At 41.6% G+C, this 17856-nt stretch overlaps 1 protein-coding gene across 6 annotated transcripts in view; it reads left to right on the top strand.

Annotated features, from left to right (window-relative positions):
* Nucleotides 1–2550: 2550 nt before the first annotated feature.
* The window catches only part of SS18 (SS18 subunit of BAF chromatin remodeling complex), a 35218-nt gene continuing 19912 nt past the window's right edge, over nt 2551–17856 (top strand). For 3 of the 6 annotated variants that reach the window (XM_081950289.1, XM_081950286.1, XM_081950287.1), the window contains exons 1-3: nt 2553–2738; nt 9455–9531; nt 12281–12365. In XM_081950289.1, the coding sequence (XP_081806415.1) occupies nt 2670–2738; nt 9455–9531; nt 12281–12365 (231 nt within the window). In that variant the 5' untranslated portion in view covers nt 2553–2669. Of the gene's footprint in view, nt 2739–9454; nt 9532–12280; nt 12366–17856 lie in introns of all 6 variants that reach the window. The other 3 variants (XM_081950288.1, XM_081950285.1, XM_081950284.1) reach the window with 2 other exon arrangements.

The raw sequence follows: 17856 nt of genomic DNA, 5'->3' as shown, positions 1-17856 counted from the left end.
CTTTTAAAAGAGTTTACGGTCAAAAAACTTGGAAAAAAACCCCTGAAACTTTATTGTTATAGTGTTGACAAGCACCAAGAATGCTGCATAAGAAATGGAAAGATATTCTAAATCCCACAATGGAAAAATGGAAAAACTGGTAGAAGTAGCAGAGATGGCCAAAGTAAGTCCTATAATCAAAGAAAAGAATATATCCAACTTTATCTGTACGCTGAATTTTGTGCTTGAGATAGAAAAAAAGTGAAATGTTGATCTTGGTTTTGATTAGTTGTTTGTTGTTATAGAAAAGGCTAGTGCATATTAAGCATGTAAAAGTAAAAAGTTAAGGCTGTAATATTATTTTATTCTATTGTGCTGAAGATTTGGAAGAATGCATTTTCCCATTTATCCTATACTTTTCTCTTTCCCCGGTGGGAAGCCACCCACTCCCACCCCAGAAGAATGAAATGTTTTGAGAAATATAAAAAAGTCAGAATGTTATATTTCCCCAGAGGGAGAAATGGAGAACCATGTTCAGTCTTTCTTAATTGCCCACCCCCAGCAGATATGTTGTGCCCATAAAGAAAAATTTGGCCAGCCTATCTACAAAACAAAAGCCTTCAGCTTCAGGGTGATGTGATTAAGGACAGGAAATGACCCTTAAGGACATAATAGGATTAACCCACTACTATTTAGCAGTAGACACAAAGCTCACTACACTGCACAATCTCCTAAAGCAGTGTTGGTGAACCTTTTTGTAAACGTGTGTGCCCTACACCCACAATACAATGCGCCCTGTCCACCTGCACATGTGCGCACGACCCTCACATGCGGAAGGGAGTTTTTGCCCTCCCCAGGCTTAGGAAAGCCTCTGGAGCCTGGGGAGGACAAAAAACAGGCTCAACGGGCCAACTGGAAGTTTGGAATTGGGACAACTGGAAGTTTGAAATTGGGCCTGTTTTTTTGCCCTCCCCAGGTTCCAAAGGCTTTCCTGAAGCCTGGGGAGACCAAAAACACCTCCCCCGGCCGTCCAGAAACCAGAAATTGATTGTTTCTGAACTTCTGGTTGGCCTGTTAAGACCGTTTTTTGTCTTCCCTAGGCTCTGGAGGCTTTCTTGAAGCCTGGAGAAAGCAAAAACAGCCTCCGACGGCCCTCTGGAAACCAGAAACGGATCGTTTCTGAACTTCCAGTTGGCCCGCTGGGCTCATTTTTGCCCTCCCCAGGCTCACGAGGCTCTCCTGAAGCCTGGGGAGGGCGAAAATTTCCCAGCCCTTTGGAAGGCCCAAAATTAGCTGGCCGGCACGCACATGACACTAGAGCTGAGGGCTGGCGGCATGCCATAGGTTCACCATGATGGTCCTAAAGGCATTTCAGACATTGCACAACTCACCTAGCAGCATCTCCGAAACTTATAAAAATCCATGTACTCTTCAAACTAGCTGCACCAGAACCAAAAACCCTGGTGGTTGTGTTCATCAATAAACCGTCTTTCCAATCAGCCTTCATGTTTCCAGTGTCTTTCTCCCAGCTTGGAACTAAACAGATTTCTTCCCCTTCTCCGTTTCCCCATTATTTTTATTTGCATTTTGTTAGATACTTGTTCTAACTACAGGGGTTTCCACCAAGGTCCTCTGTTCCGGCGGGAACAGAGGTTTAATCCTATTGGTTGAAGGGTCTGACAGCTCCCTATAAAAGGGCTGATGTCAGACTCAACCTTCCCTGGATTGTTCTCACTTGTTGTACTTAATAAAGAGCTGTTGTTACCGTTAAGCCTGTGTGTTACCCAATCTAACATATTTTATATTCTGATACTAATATACCAGACCAATTTGATAATTCTTGTTGTTAAAATTCAGGGTTAACTATTTTTGGTCCATACTGACTGATAAGAGAACAAGACAAAAGCTTTATTTATTCTTTTGGCAACTTGTTATATAAAACTAAGATTTTTACCAAGTACCTTAACTAGTTATGATGTATTTACAGGCGCTTTTTTTGGGGGGGGGGGGCTAAATCAATCATAGTCAAGGATTTCTTCCAACTTTTTAAAGAAGATTAAATCTCAAACTGCTAAAGTATGCAGCACAAATATGATTTAGCCAATATTTCAACTTTTAAAAATTGCATTAGCACTTGGGTACGAACCTTTATTTTTTCATTCTGCCCCTTGTGATCTAAAAGGGTAAGAGTGACTCACTCTCTCCCAGCACAGAATGGACTGAACCAACGCTGAGAAGAGCGGGGAACAAACACGACTCTACGACGAACATCTCTTCTCCCCCCCCCCCCCCACTTTGTTTTTCTGCCAAGCTGTTAATTTATCGTAGCTCTAGAGCTCGGAGAAAGTCGGGTAGTAGGAATGTACTATTATCGTAGGGGAGAAGCGCACTCATTGTAACGTTCTCAGAAATGCCTTGGCTCATGGGAAAAAAATAGTTGCAAAAAAAACCAACCATAAATAAATAAATAAAACAGCGCGCTGCCCGGTTCCATCTGGTGAACGTAGCAGGCCTTCCAACTCCCATCCCCCCCCCGCATTTTGGCAGGAAATGGCTCGGCCCAACGGGTAACTGCTTCCTCCTTCAAGTGGCCCGTCTTTTCTGGAGATTTTTTTTGGCCGCCGCTGCGCGAGAGGCGTCGAGGAGTCAGCGACCGCGCGCGCTGAGGCGTCTTCAGGCGGGGATCCAAGATGTCGGTGGCGTTTGCGGCCCCACGGCAGCGGGGCAAAGGCGAGATAACGCCGGCTGCTATCCAGAAGGTGAACTGTCGGGCCTAGCCCGTGGGAGGGGGGGGGGGCGGCGGATCGGGTGCTTCGCCCCATGTAGAAAGCGGTGTGGGGAGCGAGAGAGTCGGGGTTCTGCCTCGTCCTTCCGTGCGCGTGGGCTGAGCTGGAGATGGGCCAAGGCCGGCGCTCGTGACCTGGCAATGATGTCGGATGCAAGTCTTCATTTTTGATGCTGAGCTTCTTCTTTCTCTCTCCCCTCACTGTCGCCTTCCTGGAGGTTTCAAGGCTTTGGGACACGACCCTGGGACGAAGGTGTTGAAAACATTAGAATTCAGGCCTATATTTGCAGGACATGAGAAGTCGTTGTTTATTTTATTTATTTCGTCAAGCATGTATTAGACAACATATATGTATAAGCATGATTTTGGATGCGTGAAACGGATACGAATAAAAGGGAACATTAGGACAGTAGGCACGTTGGTGCGCTTAATGGTCCCTTACAGACCTCTTAGGAATGGGGTGAGGTAGACAGTCTAAGGTTAAAGTTTTGGGGGGGTTGGAGAAGAAACCACAGAGTCAGTGCATTCCAGGCATTGGCCATTCTGACCAGTATACTATCTGACAATATACTATCCGACCAGTCTAACCTCTTGTGTGGAGCAAGAGTTGCAGTTCAAACTCTAAAGAGAGATTGGGTAAACCATGGCTTAATAAACAGTGGCCTGTGAGTACTGCAAATAGACTGGGAGGGGATTCACTTGTAAATTCAGATGACTAGACCAACTCCAAATCAAGAGATGGACTGATTCCTGTAAGACAGCAATCACCAACTTGGTGGTCTGCAAGAAAAATTTGGTCCGCAGAAAAATTATTTGCATTTTTTATATTGCACTAAATACTATTTATCTTTTTTTTAAAATGCATATTAGTGGTTATGGGATTTAAAATTATGAATTTAGTGGTTCCTGAGGTCCGAAAGGTTGGTGACCCCTGCTGTAAGGGACCTCTGGAGGATAGTGAGATGAATGGAACTCTTGGCTATGGAGATTCTCGGTCATCCATGGTTGTCCCAAAGGCGCTTTTTCAAGCGGCAACTGGACTTACTGGTTTTTCTTTGAAGATGTTCCACTTCTCATCCGAAGAAATGAAATTTCTTCAAAGAAAAACCAGAAAGTCCAGTTGCCTCTTGAAAAAGCCTCTGGGACTGGAACACTTGTTAATGTTGCAGTAATAATATAGCTTGTTTTGGTGGTCTTGTGAATAGGAATAGTCCATTTAACTCTGCATATTAGTTGAAGAACCCAGGCATAAAGTCAATATTCTTAGCATCTTCTAGTTGTATTTCAGTTCAGTTGTTTTTAATGGCTGGGTGAATTTTGGAAATTTGCATACAACTTTGGATACTATGTTGGTGGAAGGCTGATCCGAAGTGTAGAAAAGTGAGACAGGCTGTGGTTTCACAGAATGCTAAACCACATTGCGTGTTTTTAGTTTAGTTCATTTTCAGAATTCAGTGGTTGTGATCTATAAAGCATGAATTTTGGATTGTTGGGAATTAGCTAGTTGGTTACTGGGTAAACCAAGGTTGAGCAAGCCATAACTAGCATACTTTGTAAACATAGCCACATACCTAAAACAAAAAAAAAAGTAAATTAAAAGAGATCAAATGTAATAGAAAAGATACTTGGGTAATGTTTTGGGCTGTTGATGGGGGCATTCCTGACATATATATGACAGTATGTTATTGTTAACTTGCCAATTATTAGTGAAACAAGTAATAAGAGCCAGCATCATACTAATTCATATATCTTTGGACTCCAAAGAACATGAGAGAGAGCTAGTGCTTGTAAGAACAGGATTTTAAGGCCAACCAAGATTAGTGCTACACCTGCTGACGCACATTAATAAAGTTTAATTAAATAGGTAAGGTAAGATTAGTTTTAAACCTTTAGGGTTAAAGAGCTACACTACTTTCATCTGAAGATATATTTAATCATTTTTGTTGCAAGTTAAGCAGCTTAGTCACCATACCATAAGATCAATACACTATACATAAAAAGAATAGAAAAGAGCAGACAACAATGTGTATATTTTTGTTTCTCTTTGAATATTGTCTATCGGACAAAAATAAGTAGTTAAAAAGTGAGCATATGATTTGTGCTAAGTGCTGTGAAAAATGTTAATACAGTTTACCCAGTTCTGTGATTTGAAACTGCTGTTGAAATATGTTTCTGTAGTTGTAGGACTAGAAAAACTGCTCTGGGGATCTGGTTAATACAGCTGCTCATACTGTATGTAGCCTTAAAGAAAAATTGAAATTCTTGTTGGTGCATGTTACAATATAAAGGAAGGCTTAGATCACTGATATTGTTCATAAACTATAGCAACTAAAAAAAAGCTTTAAAAATGAAGTCTTGGACCAGTCATTGATCTCTGCTCAGACTACTTCCTTTGTTTATTCATTAATCACATTCATATAGCAACCTGTCTCACAAAAAGTGATTCTGGCGTACGCCACGTGGCCGAAAGTGGGTGGGCGGCGGCGGCAGGCTAGCTTTTGCGAGGGAAGGCCTTCAGGCTTTGCCTCACGAAAAACGTGAGTTGGCGTACGCCACATGGCTGAAAACGGGTGGGGAGTGGCGGCGGTGGCAGGCTAGCTTTCGCAGCTTTTACTAGGGAAGGCCTTCAGGCCTTCCCTCGCGAAACCTGCAAGTTGGCGTACGCCACGCGGCCGAAAGCCCCCTGCCTCCCCTCTTCAGCCTCGCCTGGCTGGCTAAGCCTGCCAGGCGGCGTGCCTAGTTAACCAACAACCGGGCCTCCAGTCCAGTAAATTTACCTGTCCTGCTGCCTCGTTGCTTGCCTGCTCCCTGCTGCATCCATCCATCGGAGAGCTGCTGATTCTGCCTGCTGGTAAGTGACCCGGTTTTTTTTTCTTTTATTCTTTTAATGTTTTTTAAAAGAATATTTTATTTATTGTGCATAGAATTTTTAAAAATCATTTTACTTAAAAGTATTGAGTATAGAATATTTTAAAATTGTTTACTTCAATTTATTGTGCGTAGAATACCTTGAAATGGTTACAGTATAAATTATTACTGGTAGAATACCTTGAAATGGTTAAGAGTATAAATTATTGCTGGTAGAATAGCTTGAAATGGTTACAGTATAAATTATTGTGTGCAGAATACTTAATGGTTTTTAAGGATTTTTTTATTTATAGAATATCTTTTTAAAATTATTTTAGGGAAATTTATTTTTTAATTGCTTATAAAATATATTTACTACAAGAAATGTTATTCCTTTTTAAAAATGTTTTCTTTATGATGCAATATGTTGCTTTTAAGTGTTCAGACCAGGTGTCTCAAAGTGGCTGCTTTGTTTTGGACAGGCCAGGTTGGTGCAAGGCAGCTTTGCCAGATTTAGTGTGTTTCACCCTGGTTGTTTAGGTAATTCTGAGGTGGTTGCTGGTTCTGTGAGTTTCCTGGCACTTCCTTTATAATTTCCCACAATGCCTTGATGGTTTTTATTCCAGTGGCTTTGTCTTTCCTGTCCTTAGTGTTAGGGGGGAAAAACTGGTTTCATTTGCATTCTTTTTGGGGAGGGGGTGAATTCTTTTTTGGTGTTTTCCTGGCACTGTCATAGTTTGTGTGGGTGTGTAATGTCCCGCAGTTATCTACACATTAATAATGATCAAGAACTAATAATAGTCCATACATTTTAGTGACCTTTCCTTACATAATTGGTATCTTCTTTCATACTTTTGGATTTCTAATTTCTGTTTCTGTTAGTTAGCAATTGCTAAAACAAATCCCACGTGAAAAAGTATTCAAAGCCTTCTTGATTTTAATTGTCAATTTATTTATTCCTGCACATTGTAATATTTATTCATTTTCATATCTCTGTTTTTCCACTGTTGTGCAAACACAATTCCAGCAGCTGCTAACATGTGTAAAATTAAATATATATTGTACTCCCTTTCAAATAGCCAACAAAATATTTTTGGTTTTAATTCCATATCTTGCTTTACCATTGCTTCTAATCACTAACTTCTGAATAGCTACTTGGACCGACCTAAGTACTGAACCTAATTCATATATTCCTGTTTTTTGGAACTGAGAACTAAATTTCAGAAAATGGAAATCTGTATTGCTCTGGGAATCTACCTATGACATTCATTCTTGAACTAACTTTTTGGATGAAAGACTATATCTTACCTGTTTATATCTTTCCTGTTTCTCATCCTTCCTAAAAAAAACTGTACATTGTTGGTTGAAAGCAGAGGTCCCTTCTGTTACCTGTAGTCCTCAGCTTACAACCACAATTGAGTCCAATATTGTTTTATTTCTTTTGCAGTTAGTATTATTTATTTTTGTACTTATTTTTATCTTATTGTAGTTCATCCATTGGGGCAAAGAATTCAGTGACATTGTCTTGGCCACTCCCACCCAGTCACATGACTGCCAAGCCACTCCCACCCGGTCACATGGCCGGCAAGCCCTCTGGTCACATGGCCAGCAAGCCACTCCCACCCAGTCACATGACCGGCAAGCCACTCCCACCTGGTCACATGGCTGGCAAGCCACACCCACAAAGCAGGCCACACCCACAGAGTAGGTTCCAAATTTTTTTGAAACCCACCATTGGACAGTGCAATCCCATCCAGCACCAAAGATGGCATAGTCCTGGAACCAGTGAGACCCAAAATCTGGAGCCACTCAGTCTTGTCAGGATTCATCTGAAGCCTGTTTTTCCTCATCTAGACTCTTTATAGACTCCAAACAGCAGGGTAAAACATTCACAGTATCACTTAATTCATCAAGAGTAGAAATATATAATTGGGTATGATCAGCATGCTGTCACTAACACATGATGACAGATGGGCTCACCCAGTAGCCTTGTATGAATGCTGAACAGGAGGGAGAAAATACCAAGCCCTGTGGCACCCCCATAATAGGGGAGGGGGGCAGACCTCACCTTCCCAGCCACCAGAGTGAAACTGACCCTAAAGAAAAGAGGTTAAACAGCACAACACCATGCTGCCCCCCCCCATCTTCTAAGCTAATTCAGAAGGATACCACATACTTCCTTCTCTACGTATAATGAACTATAATTTTAATCTAAACGTTGGTTAACTTTTAATTAAAATCAATGTGAAACATTAAGTGTTCAAAAAAGAAATATTGATGCGAAATAATTGATTTGATTTCCATTTAAAAAGTAGCTTGTATGAACCAAGCAATTTTAATTTACTTGTGAAATCTTATAGCTACTTCCAATTAAAATAAAAAGATGCTTTAAATAACTAAAGTAATATAATTTAGTAGATCTATTAAAATCAATCTGTTTTATCTGTTACAACTGATACCCCTTAGAAAAACTTTGGATTTTTCTTCTTGAAACCTAGCCATGAAAGGTGATTGACCAAAAGACAGAAAAGTCATTTATTTAAGAGTAGCCAAGGAAGGTAGTATAAAATGATTATTGTCAAACATTTACCATATTTAAGTGAATATTTTTGAGTTCTGATTTTGTATGACAGACTCATCCTATTCTGCTATTCTTAGTTTTTCTTCCCAAAGCTAAACATCTACTTTGAAAGAGACTTTGTTGTTTTTCATACAAAATGATTGATAGATGTGTGAGAGGCTGTGCTATGATGAAATAGTTTTTATTGTTAAAAAAATCTAGAAAGGCTATTGTTTGATTTTTGTATCTTTTAACTAGAAGTAAAACTATAGTTCTATAACAATGGGAGGGATAACCTATAACTAAGGGAGTCTTTTTTGATGTAGTTTTATTAATGTTAGTTAGACTTAGAATAACTGTATTGTCACTTTAAATGTACACTTATCGGCATACATTAAAATGAAATTTCATTACCTACAGCTTTAAAAGGATCACCACCTCCAATATACACCACATAAACATGACAAATAAATAAATAGTTGCATAGTCAGCTGGATATTTAGTCTGAATTTTTCATTTTTAGTGAGACCTATTGAGTCCTTGCCAAGGACCTGGGATAGGCACATGTGTTGTTTGATGGTATTAAAGGTTTGTAAATTGTTCCAAATTAAACTACCTCTTGCAATTGATGTGGTGATTTTGTCAATGCCAGTGCTTTCTTTTGCCACAGTTGTCCTACTTCTATTTGCAACTTGTAGTATTGTGTGAGTTTCTCTAGTTTCTTCTTTTCTGCTCTGCAGTTTCTACTGTCCAAACTCTTTTGGCTTTATTATCAACAATTGTTAAATCTGTGGTATTATAATTATTGTTGACTACATTTGTATGTCACCCAACATCTATCGTGGTGCACTCTTATGTACCTGAGGGTCTGATTTTATATTTTTGTGTCACAAAAGATTATGCAAAGGTGCGGCGAAACAACAAAGGAACAGAGCAAGAGTTCATCCCTGTTATTTTTCTCATGCCATTCTGATCACTCGAGTTTTTTAGTAAAAAGTAATACTGCAAAACTGAACTGTAGGATTTTATAAGAATGGGGGAAATGACAAGCTATACTTCAGTTTAGTTATAATATTGTCACAAGTAGCGGTAGGGAAGTAATCAGTCTTTTGCCAAACTTTCAGAAATGATGTTTAAATACAGTTGTTAAACAAGACATGTTGACAAAGTTCAGCTTTTTTCAGCTTTGTCTTGACATCTGTATTAAGGTAAAACAGTAAGACCGGTTAGAGCTTAGTCAGTACGAGTTTATTTCATTCTAAATATCTGTTCTGTTATTTCAGATGTTGGATGAAAATAATCACCTGATTCAGTGTATAATGGACTACCAGAATAAAGGGAAAACTTTGGAATGCTCTCAGTAAGTTAATGTTAACTTAAATATATTAGCCTGGACTCCTAGTGGTTATATGAATATGTCCACACACTTTTCATGTTACCAGCACATAAGTAGTTTGCCATTATTTTCCTTGAATATCTTTTTTTAAATAAAATTTTCTGGTTTATTACATATCACAGCAATTTCCTCCAAGTTTTAGAAAACTTGGGAGAGAGTTTTTTCCTGCTGTATAAGAATGGTTGACTAAGCTATAGGTAGTTCTTGCTTGATGACCACAGTTTGGACTAGAGTCTTGGTTGTTCAATGAAGCTGTCATTAAGCAAGACATCCCTGTGGCATTTTGCTCATTGACTATGATTCCAACACTCCCTGTTGCAGTTGTTATGTGATATCACATGTTGTTAAGCAAAGAGAGTCTCTCTCCATGCCTGCAAAGTTATAGGGAGGGAGAGATTTGGGGGTTCTGTTCATGCTTGGATTTCTGCTGCAGAGGTACAAGCAGCATGGAGCTTGGGGTCCTTCTCTCCCCACCTCTGCGGAGAGCTTCACAAGGGCAAGAGAAGAAAGACACCAAGCTCTGTTCATGCTGGGACCTCGACTGCTGAAATACAAGCATGCACAGAGCCTCAAATATCTCTCTCTCTCTCTGCCTCCTCAAAGCTGTCCCCAGAGGTGGGAAGAAAAGACCCCAAGTTCCATGTATGCCTGGACCTCAGCTGATGAAATTCAGGCAGGCACAAAGCTCAAAGTCCCCCTCTGCCTGCCTCTGCGGAGATGGATGCAGGAAGAAAAGGAAGCTCTGTCTTGCTTGGCTTTGGGCAGCTGAGGCATACAGTGAGCTTGACCGTGGAGGTCTGTATGCTACATTTTGTAATGGTCAAAAGTGCTTTATACTTCTTTTTGAAGCCATCAAATAGTTGTTAAACAAGTACTACCTATAGTGCATAACCAGTATTTGGAAAAATATGAACCCATTTCTAATTATAGGTAGTCCTCAACTTACAACCAAAATTAACGCAAACTTTCTACTGCTAAGTAAGTCAGTTAAGTGAGCTTTGCTGCATTTTACTACCTTTCTTGTCACAGTTGTTAAGTGAATCAATGAAGCTGTCTTGTGAATCGTTTAGTCATTATGAATTTGGGTTTCTCCCATTGACTTTGCTTGTTGGAAGCTGCTAGGAAGATTTCAAATCACGATCACATTAACCCTGGGATAATGCAACTGTCATAAATACATGCCCATTGCCAAGTGTTTGAATTTTGACCATGTGACCACTGGGATGTAAGTGTGAAAACGGTCATAAGTCACTTTTTCAGTGCCATCGTAGCTTCAAATAGTCGCTAAATTAATGGTTGTTAAGTCGAGGACTACCTGTACAGTTATTGCATCAAGCTGTTGGCCATAATGTATTTATGGCAACTTGTTTGTCAATGAATTGGTTTTGTAACATGGAGGTATGGAGAAGACAAATCAGAATAAAAGTATGCCTCTATAAGGTTAGAGGAAAGCAGAACAGGCCTCGGGGTAAGTATAAAAAGGCTTCATCATATTCCTTCTCAAGTCTGGTTTTTCATAATGTAGCCCACTTCTTAGTGTTGTGAATTCCAACTCTCAGAAGTCTCATCAACATCCATATGTTTGCGATTTCTGGGATTAAAGTTAGGAGGAGCTCACTGAGAAAAAGCTTCCTGATAGGATCTCACTATTCAAAATCAACATTCTACTAAGCCAAAATGTCCTTTGTTTCTGGCTTGGATGTGAAAACCCAAACTGTGTGGTTTCCAAGCCCTGACTTTATGTATGAATCAAGCCACTATGATATACTCACATACTGTATATTCAGTTTATTTCCTCCAACAGTTATGGTTTAGGTACACTTGTCAACCATGCTTCTTAGTCTTTTGAATAAAAATAAGGAATATATTTACACTATATTGCCAAAAGTATTCGCTCACCTGCCTTTACTCGCATATGAATTTACTTTAAGTGACATCCCATTCCTAATCCATAGGGTTCAATATTATGTTGGTCCACCCTTTGCAGCTATAACAGCTTCAACTCTTCTGGGAAGGCTGTCCACAAGGTTTAGGAGTGTGTTTATCAGAAATTTTTGACCATTCTTCCAGAAGCGCATTTGTGAGGTCACACACTGATATTGGACGAGGTTACGTGGTTTACCACTTCGTGTCTGAGTTGCTGTCGTTCCCAAACACTTCCACGTTCTTATAATACAGCTGACAGTTGACTCTGGAATATTTAGGAGCGAGGAAATTTCACGACTGGATTTGTTGCACAAGTGGCATCCTATCACAGTTCCACGCTGGGATTCACTGAGCTCCTGAGACCGACCCATTCTTTCACAAATGTTTGTACAAACAGTCTTCATGCCTAGGTACTTGATTTTATACACCTGTGGCCATGGAAGTGATTGGAACACCTGATTCTGATTATTTGGATGGGTGAGCAAATACCTTTGGCAATATAGTGTATATCGAATAATTTACCTCAAGGTTAGTAGTGAGTCATTTAAATATAAAAGATTATATTTTGAAATAAGCTTTACCAGTGATAATAGCAAAAATAGTCTGTTATCCTGCAATTTACATTATTGATAGTAATTCTTGAAATATTATTTTATCATTGCTGTACTTTTCTCCAATTATACAATTGAAAATTATGGAAATATACAAATTTTATAACCTATATGTTATATGTGTAAAATGATCATATGTGCATTTTTTTAACTTAATGTTTTTTGTTTAAAATTAGGTACCAGCAGTTGTTGCATACAAATCTGGTCTACTTAGCCACAATAGCTGACTCCAATCAAAACATGCAATCTATATTGCCACCAGTAAGTACCATGAAAAAACCATTTTATTCTCTAAGAAACAAAGATATATTGCACAGAAAAGTGCTAAAATACATATGGTTATGGTTTAACGGGTTGAGCGACGAACCACAGCGTTTTAAAACTCCCCGGAGCGCCCGTGCTGGCAGCGATCACCAGAGAACATGGTGAGAGCCGGAGAGGCTCAGAAAGAGCTGTGGGAGGCAGGGGGAGGCGAGAGAGAGCCCCCAGAGGAAGCTGCGCAGTAGCCTGCAAAGGCACAAACCGCTTCCACGTGCTCCAGCAAACAAGAGTTTTTGAATTTGGAGCCGGGAGCCATTTTGAAACCACATGGTCCAAGATGGTGACACCCAGCAGTTCAGAGGAGGCCGTCAGGAGCCAAGCACTCAGCCCTGCAGCCAGCAACCACCGGAAGCACTGAGGAGCCCTTAAGAAGGTTAGAAACCATCTCGGAGGCATCAGCCAAGGGCGGGGGAGGCAAGGCAAAGGCCAAAAAGGAAGCATATCTCCACCAAGCCTAGCTCCAAGTATGAAAGGCAGAGGCACCAAGCCTTGGAGCACATCGGCCACAAGGCCAGCAGCAGGAAGACCCCCCCTGGCCTGGAACCTGAGGGAAGATTACCAGGTTTCTCTTCACCTGGCAGGGCTGCAGAAGGGGACCCTTCCCTCCAGGTGAGGATTCCCTTCAATACCTCTGACTTTGTCAACCCGTGTTCCGGCAACCTTGCTATCACGATTTATGCAAGCTCTATTCAATCCTTTTCTGAGTGCCTGACTAGCCGGAGAAGCCCAGACAGGGCAACGAGGCTCAGATCGCTGCTGAGACTTTCTCTTTAAGGAAGGTCTTCCCTTTAAGGAAAAACTTTCCCTTTAAGGAAGAGAAAGGAAAGCACCTGGAGGAGGGGGCAGCAAGGCTCTCAGTGAGCTGCTTTTAACAGCAGGAGGCCACAGGAGAGAGCACGGCAGCTCTTAGTAGCAGAAGCCTCTTTTTCAAAGCCCTGACTGGCAGGGCTGTTGTATTTGCTGCGTAGCGCCATTTGAAAAGAAGAGGGAGGAGAGTCCCCACGTGGCCCAAGATAGCGGCCTCCTGCAGCTTGGAGGACACAGGCAGGAATCAAGTCTTCGCTTCTAAAGCCAGCAGCCCCACTGGAGGGGCAGAAGAGCCTCCAATCAGGTTAGAGATTACCCCTGAAGGTCCATCCAAGGGTGGGGGCGGCAAGGCAAAGAGCAAAATGAAGCCGGCTAAAGAGGCAAGCTCTGGCTCCAAGCCTCCCAAACCTGCCTCTAAATATGAAAGGCAGAGGCATAAAGCCCTAGGGCGCATCTGCCATAAGGCCATCAGCAAGAAGGATTCCCATGGTCTGGAGACTGATGCGATCACAGAGGAGGATCCCTCTCAGCAAGTGAGGATTCCCATTGATACCTCAAGCATCTGGGGCTCTATCCAGGGATGGCAGTCTCCCTCAGCATGGAGCATTCTCCTCAAGCCTCCCTTCTACCTCTGCAGGCATGGGGGTGGGGCAACCACCCGAGGCAGAACAGTGTAAAGAACAGGTTATTTTAAGCTCCCCTCTAGTAACAGGGACATTGAAGTTGAATCCCAAATTCTGTTTGCAGTATAATTGAAATCAGCTGCTGGGATTTCCCCCACTCCCTCTTGGAGCAAAGAGGAATATCCCGTTTCAGTGAGAAAGGCTGATTCTTTCTCCTGAGATGAAGGACTCTGTTGTGATTAAGAAAATGTGTTAAAAAGGGGCCAAGAGTTGCATGAGAAATTCAGCGTCTACCACCTAGCTGATTCAATCTGCTCTGAAAAGCCTGTTTTTGTTCTTCTCTGATACACTGAGAAAGCAGATCCTGCAAAGTTAGAAAAGCATGTTTCCTTTCTCTCTTTGTTTGAAAGCAAGATCGACCTTGTTTCCATCTAATTGAGCTCCACGGGAAGGGATCAAGGTATCACATTATAAAGCAACCCCATCCTTTCCCAACCTATGTAATATGATCTGCTGTTGTTAAGGCAAACACATGTGGCCTAACAAAGAAAGAGAAACCTGATACAGATTCCAAGCCTTACTCCTTAAGTGGTTGTAAAAGCCTTCCACTTTTGTAAAAGTGGAAAGATCTCCATGGAAACGAAACTTGAATGAAAAAGAGGTCAGCTAGCCCAGACCTGACCTCCCAAATCCTTCGAATTTTAATGATAAGTTGTCCAGACAACGTGGGGCAATAAAGATCCCCCAACCATCCCAACATCAGGTTACCTTGTGTGTGCAAAGCCTTCGGGCAGCCAAAGGGCCAAAAGTCAGATGTAGTTCAGCTGAAGAGATTGTTATGCTCTTGTGGATTGGTTACTATTGTTTATGAATTATTTTGGGAAGGGCTCAACCCCTATAGAAGGTACCAAGCTAGCAGGTCCAAGACGGGTTCTGAGTTTGGGTAAAGATCCTTAGGAATTCCAAAAACTGGAGTGTCAGCTTGACAACCTAACCAGCAGAATAGCCTTAGCAGCTAGAGCCGAGGTGGCACAAGGGTTAGAGTGCAGTACTACAGGCTACTTCAGCTGACTGCTAGCTGCAGTTTGGCAGTTCAAATCTCACTGGCTCAAGATTGACTCAGCCTTCCATCCTTTAACAGCAAGGAAGGCGCCATTACCAATCACTCCAAACAGTTGACTTATTCGCCATCCCTCTCAACGCCCAGCTCCCAAGATTTTACTCCAGGTACCGGACCCGGGGGGCAGAGGAGTTAGATGCTCTCTGCTGCCCTTGGCCCCGGGGGCTCCTCTATGCCTATCCACCCTTACCTCTGATCCCCAGGGTCATACAAAAAATCTTGCGGGAGGGGCCGGAGGTGGTACTGATTGCCCCACACTGGCCCCAAAGGCCTTGGTTTGCCGATCTCCAATCCCTCTCAGACAGGGATTGGAGGATCTCCCTCAGTCAGGGGTTGCTGGAACACCTGGAACCTCAGTGGCTCCAGTTGACCGCTTGGCACTTGAGCAGAGCATCCTGAGGGAAGATCACTTCTCCCCCAGGGTTATACAGACTGTCCAGGCAGCTCGCAGACCCTCCATGGAGTGCATTTACGGTGCTACATGGCAGGCTTTTTAAACATGGTGCATCTCTAGGGGCCATGATCTGGCCTGGGCCACTGTTGCACAAGTTCTGGACTTCCTTCAGGCGGGGCTGGACAGAGGGTTGGCTCCCAACATGATTAGGAGACAGGTCTCAGCCATTTCATCGGTACTCCTGTGCAGTAGATCTCAGACACTGACTCACCATCCGATGGTCAAGCGGTTCCTCAAGGGTGCCTCCAATCTTAAACTGCCCACGGTGCACAGGTACCCTTCCTGGGACTTACACAAGGTGTTAGACGCTCCGACAGGCCCTCCGTTCGATCCATTACGTACTGTCTGAAATTCCTGACACTTAAGGTGGCCTTTTTGGTGGCCATCACCTCCGCTAGGAGGATATCCGAACTGCAGGCTCTGTCTACCAGGGAAGATCTCTGTGTGTTCCACCAGGACAGGGTAGTGCTAAGGTTGGACCCCTCCTTCATACCCAAGGTGTGCTCTTGCTTCCATCGCTTGCAGGAGCTGATATTGCCCAATTTCTGCCCTGACCCTTCTCACCCATTAGAGAGGAAGTGGCACACCTTGGACATGAGGAGGGCTCTGAGGATTTACCTCAGAAGAACCAGGCCGAACAAGAAGTCGGAAGTCCCATTTGTTTCCTTCTAGCCAGGGTCCCTGGGGAACAAGGTGACTTCCACCACGATAGGCAGGTGGTTAAGAACCTGTATTTCTTCTGCCTATCAGGCATGGGGTCTGCAAACACCGAGCTCTATCACAGCGCATGGTTCTTATTTGGCCATGTGGTCTCAATAATTACTTGAAAATGCTTCTTTGTAAAATACACTCTCTTTTTTTGGCAAAGAATGAAGATCTTGATAAGTTAGTTCTTAGCTGAATAAAACACAGGTAACTAGAGGGAATTTTTTCCTGTAAAAGATGTAAAAGTCTAAACCTTACCTTCTTACTAAAAGAGGAGAAATTAGCCCCTTTCTTCAGGTCCTTTTTCCAATGATCAGAATGGTACCTCATGGTAAGCGGTAATCAAAATCAATGTAGTGATGTTTGTTGTGCAAGAGTAGGACCGGCATTCGTGAAAGAGTGATTAATTGAACTTAAGCATTAAAAAGGTTTGCCAGAGAAAGGTTGAAAGCTATTATACTATATAATAATAAAGTGCAAACATAGTATTTTTAACGTTAAAAATGGTAATTGCTTTTTACCACTTAGAGAGAAGAGAAAGCACTGTGAAGCAGTATATAAATTTAAGTGCTATTGCTATTCTACCAAGTATCTAGGACAAGTTTCACTACAACTTTTTCCTATAAGATCAAATTTAATGTCTTATACTTCTGAAGCCTCAATTCTGGGTTAATTCTTTTTGTAAAGCAGGCAGTTATTTCAACTTAAAAACATTTGATTTTTGATGAAGAAACCTTGAATCTTTTGCAGTATTCATATTAAATAAATCAAGATGAATTTTGATTAAACTGTAATATATGAGTATAAAAGGAAGAAGAAGAAAAGGTTTAGGCTTCTTGTTCTAATTGTTTTGTATTTACTGTAATTATAATTGTTCTAATTGTTTACTGTGATTTAGCAGTAAATTTTGTAATGATATCAGTCTTCTATCTCTAGTGGTGTACTTTTAATAATAACAGTTAATATGGTAACTTCTCAATTTTAACACTAAAAAAGTAATATATTGGCTATTGAGAACCTGTAGGGTAATATGAAGATGACATATTTTATCCTTTACAAATATATCACCTCAGAAATCATCCTCTTTTATTTAACAACTTCATTTATGCTTCTTGAATATAAGAGTCTTTCCTCTCAAATGGGAGAGATATTTATAGAAAGTTTGATTGGGCTTTGGAAGTTTATCACCTGATGAAGTTCTTAACAAAATCTTTAATCCCTAAAATTTATCTCTTTTTATTAAACTTGCCTAGAATACAATTATCATATCTGATGGTTTTGTTTGATACTGTAAGATTTTGGACTTACTCAAATTTTCTCTTATTACTTATTTAATGGTATACTAAAGAAAGCTGTTGCCAGGGTTAAGTACAGGTAGTCCTCGACTTACACCAGTCCATTTAGTAACAGTTTGAAGTTACAACTTATGACTGTTGGAGCATCCTGGTCATTGGTGGGTTATGGCCGGTACGCCCCAGTACGGACATACTGGTGCCTGCTGGGAGCACCAGGTACCGTTTCGGTACAGTGCTCCGGAGAGGCCCACCCGCTGTCCTTACCTGATTTGACCCAACTGGGCCATTTGCACACACGTATGGAGCCTGCGCAACACTCCACTGAGCAGCTGGAGCGTCGCGGGCAGTAGGTACACATGCGTGCATGTGGTGGACGCCCAGCCCCGTCACAGCATATCGGTTGCAACAGGATCAGAACCCACCACTG

The sequence above is a fragment of the Natrix helvetica genome (genome assembly GCF_964273705.1).
Source record: "Natrix helvetica genome assembly, chromosome: 4".
Classification (NCBI taxonomy): Eukaryota; Metazoa; Chordata; class Lepidosauria; order Squamata; family Natricidae; genus Natrix; species Natrix helvetica.
Note: the sequence above shows the minus strand (reverse complement) of the source record. Positions and strands in the feature narration are given on the sequence as shown.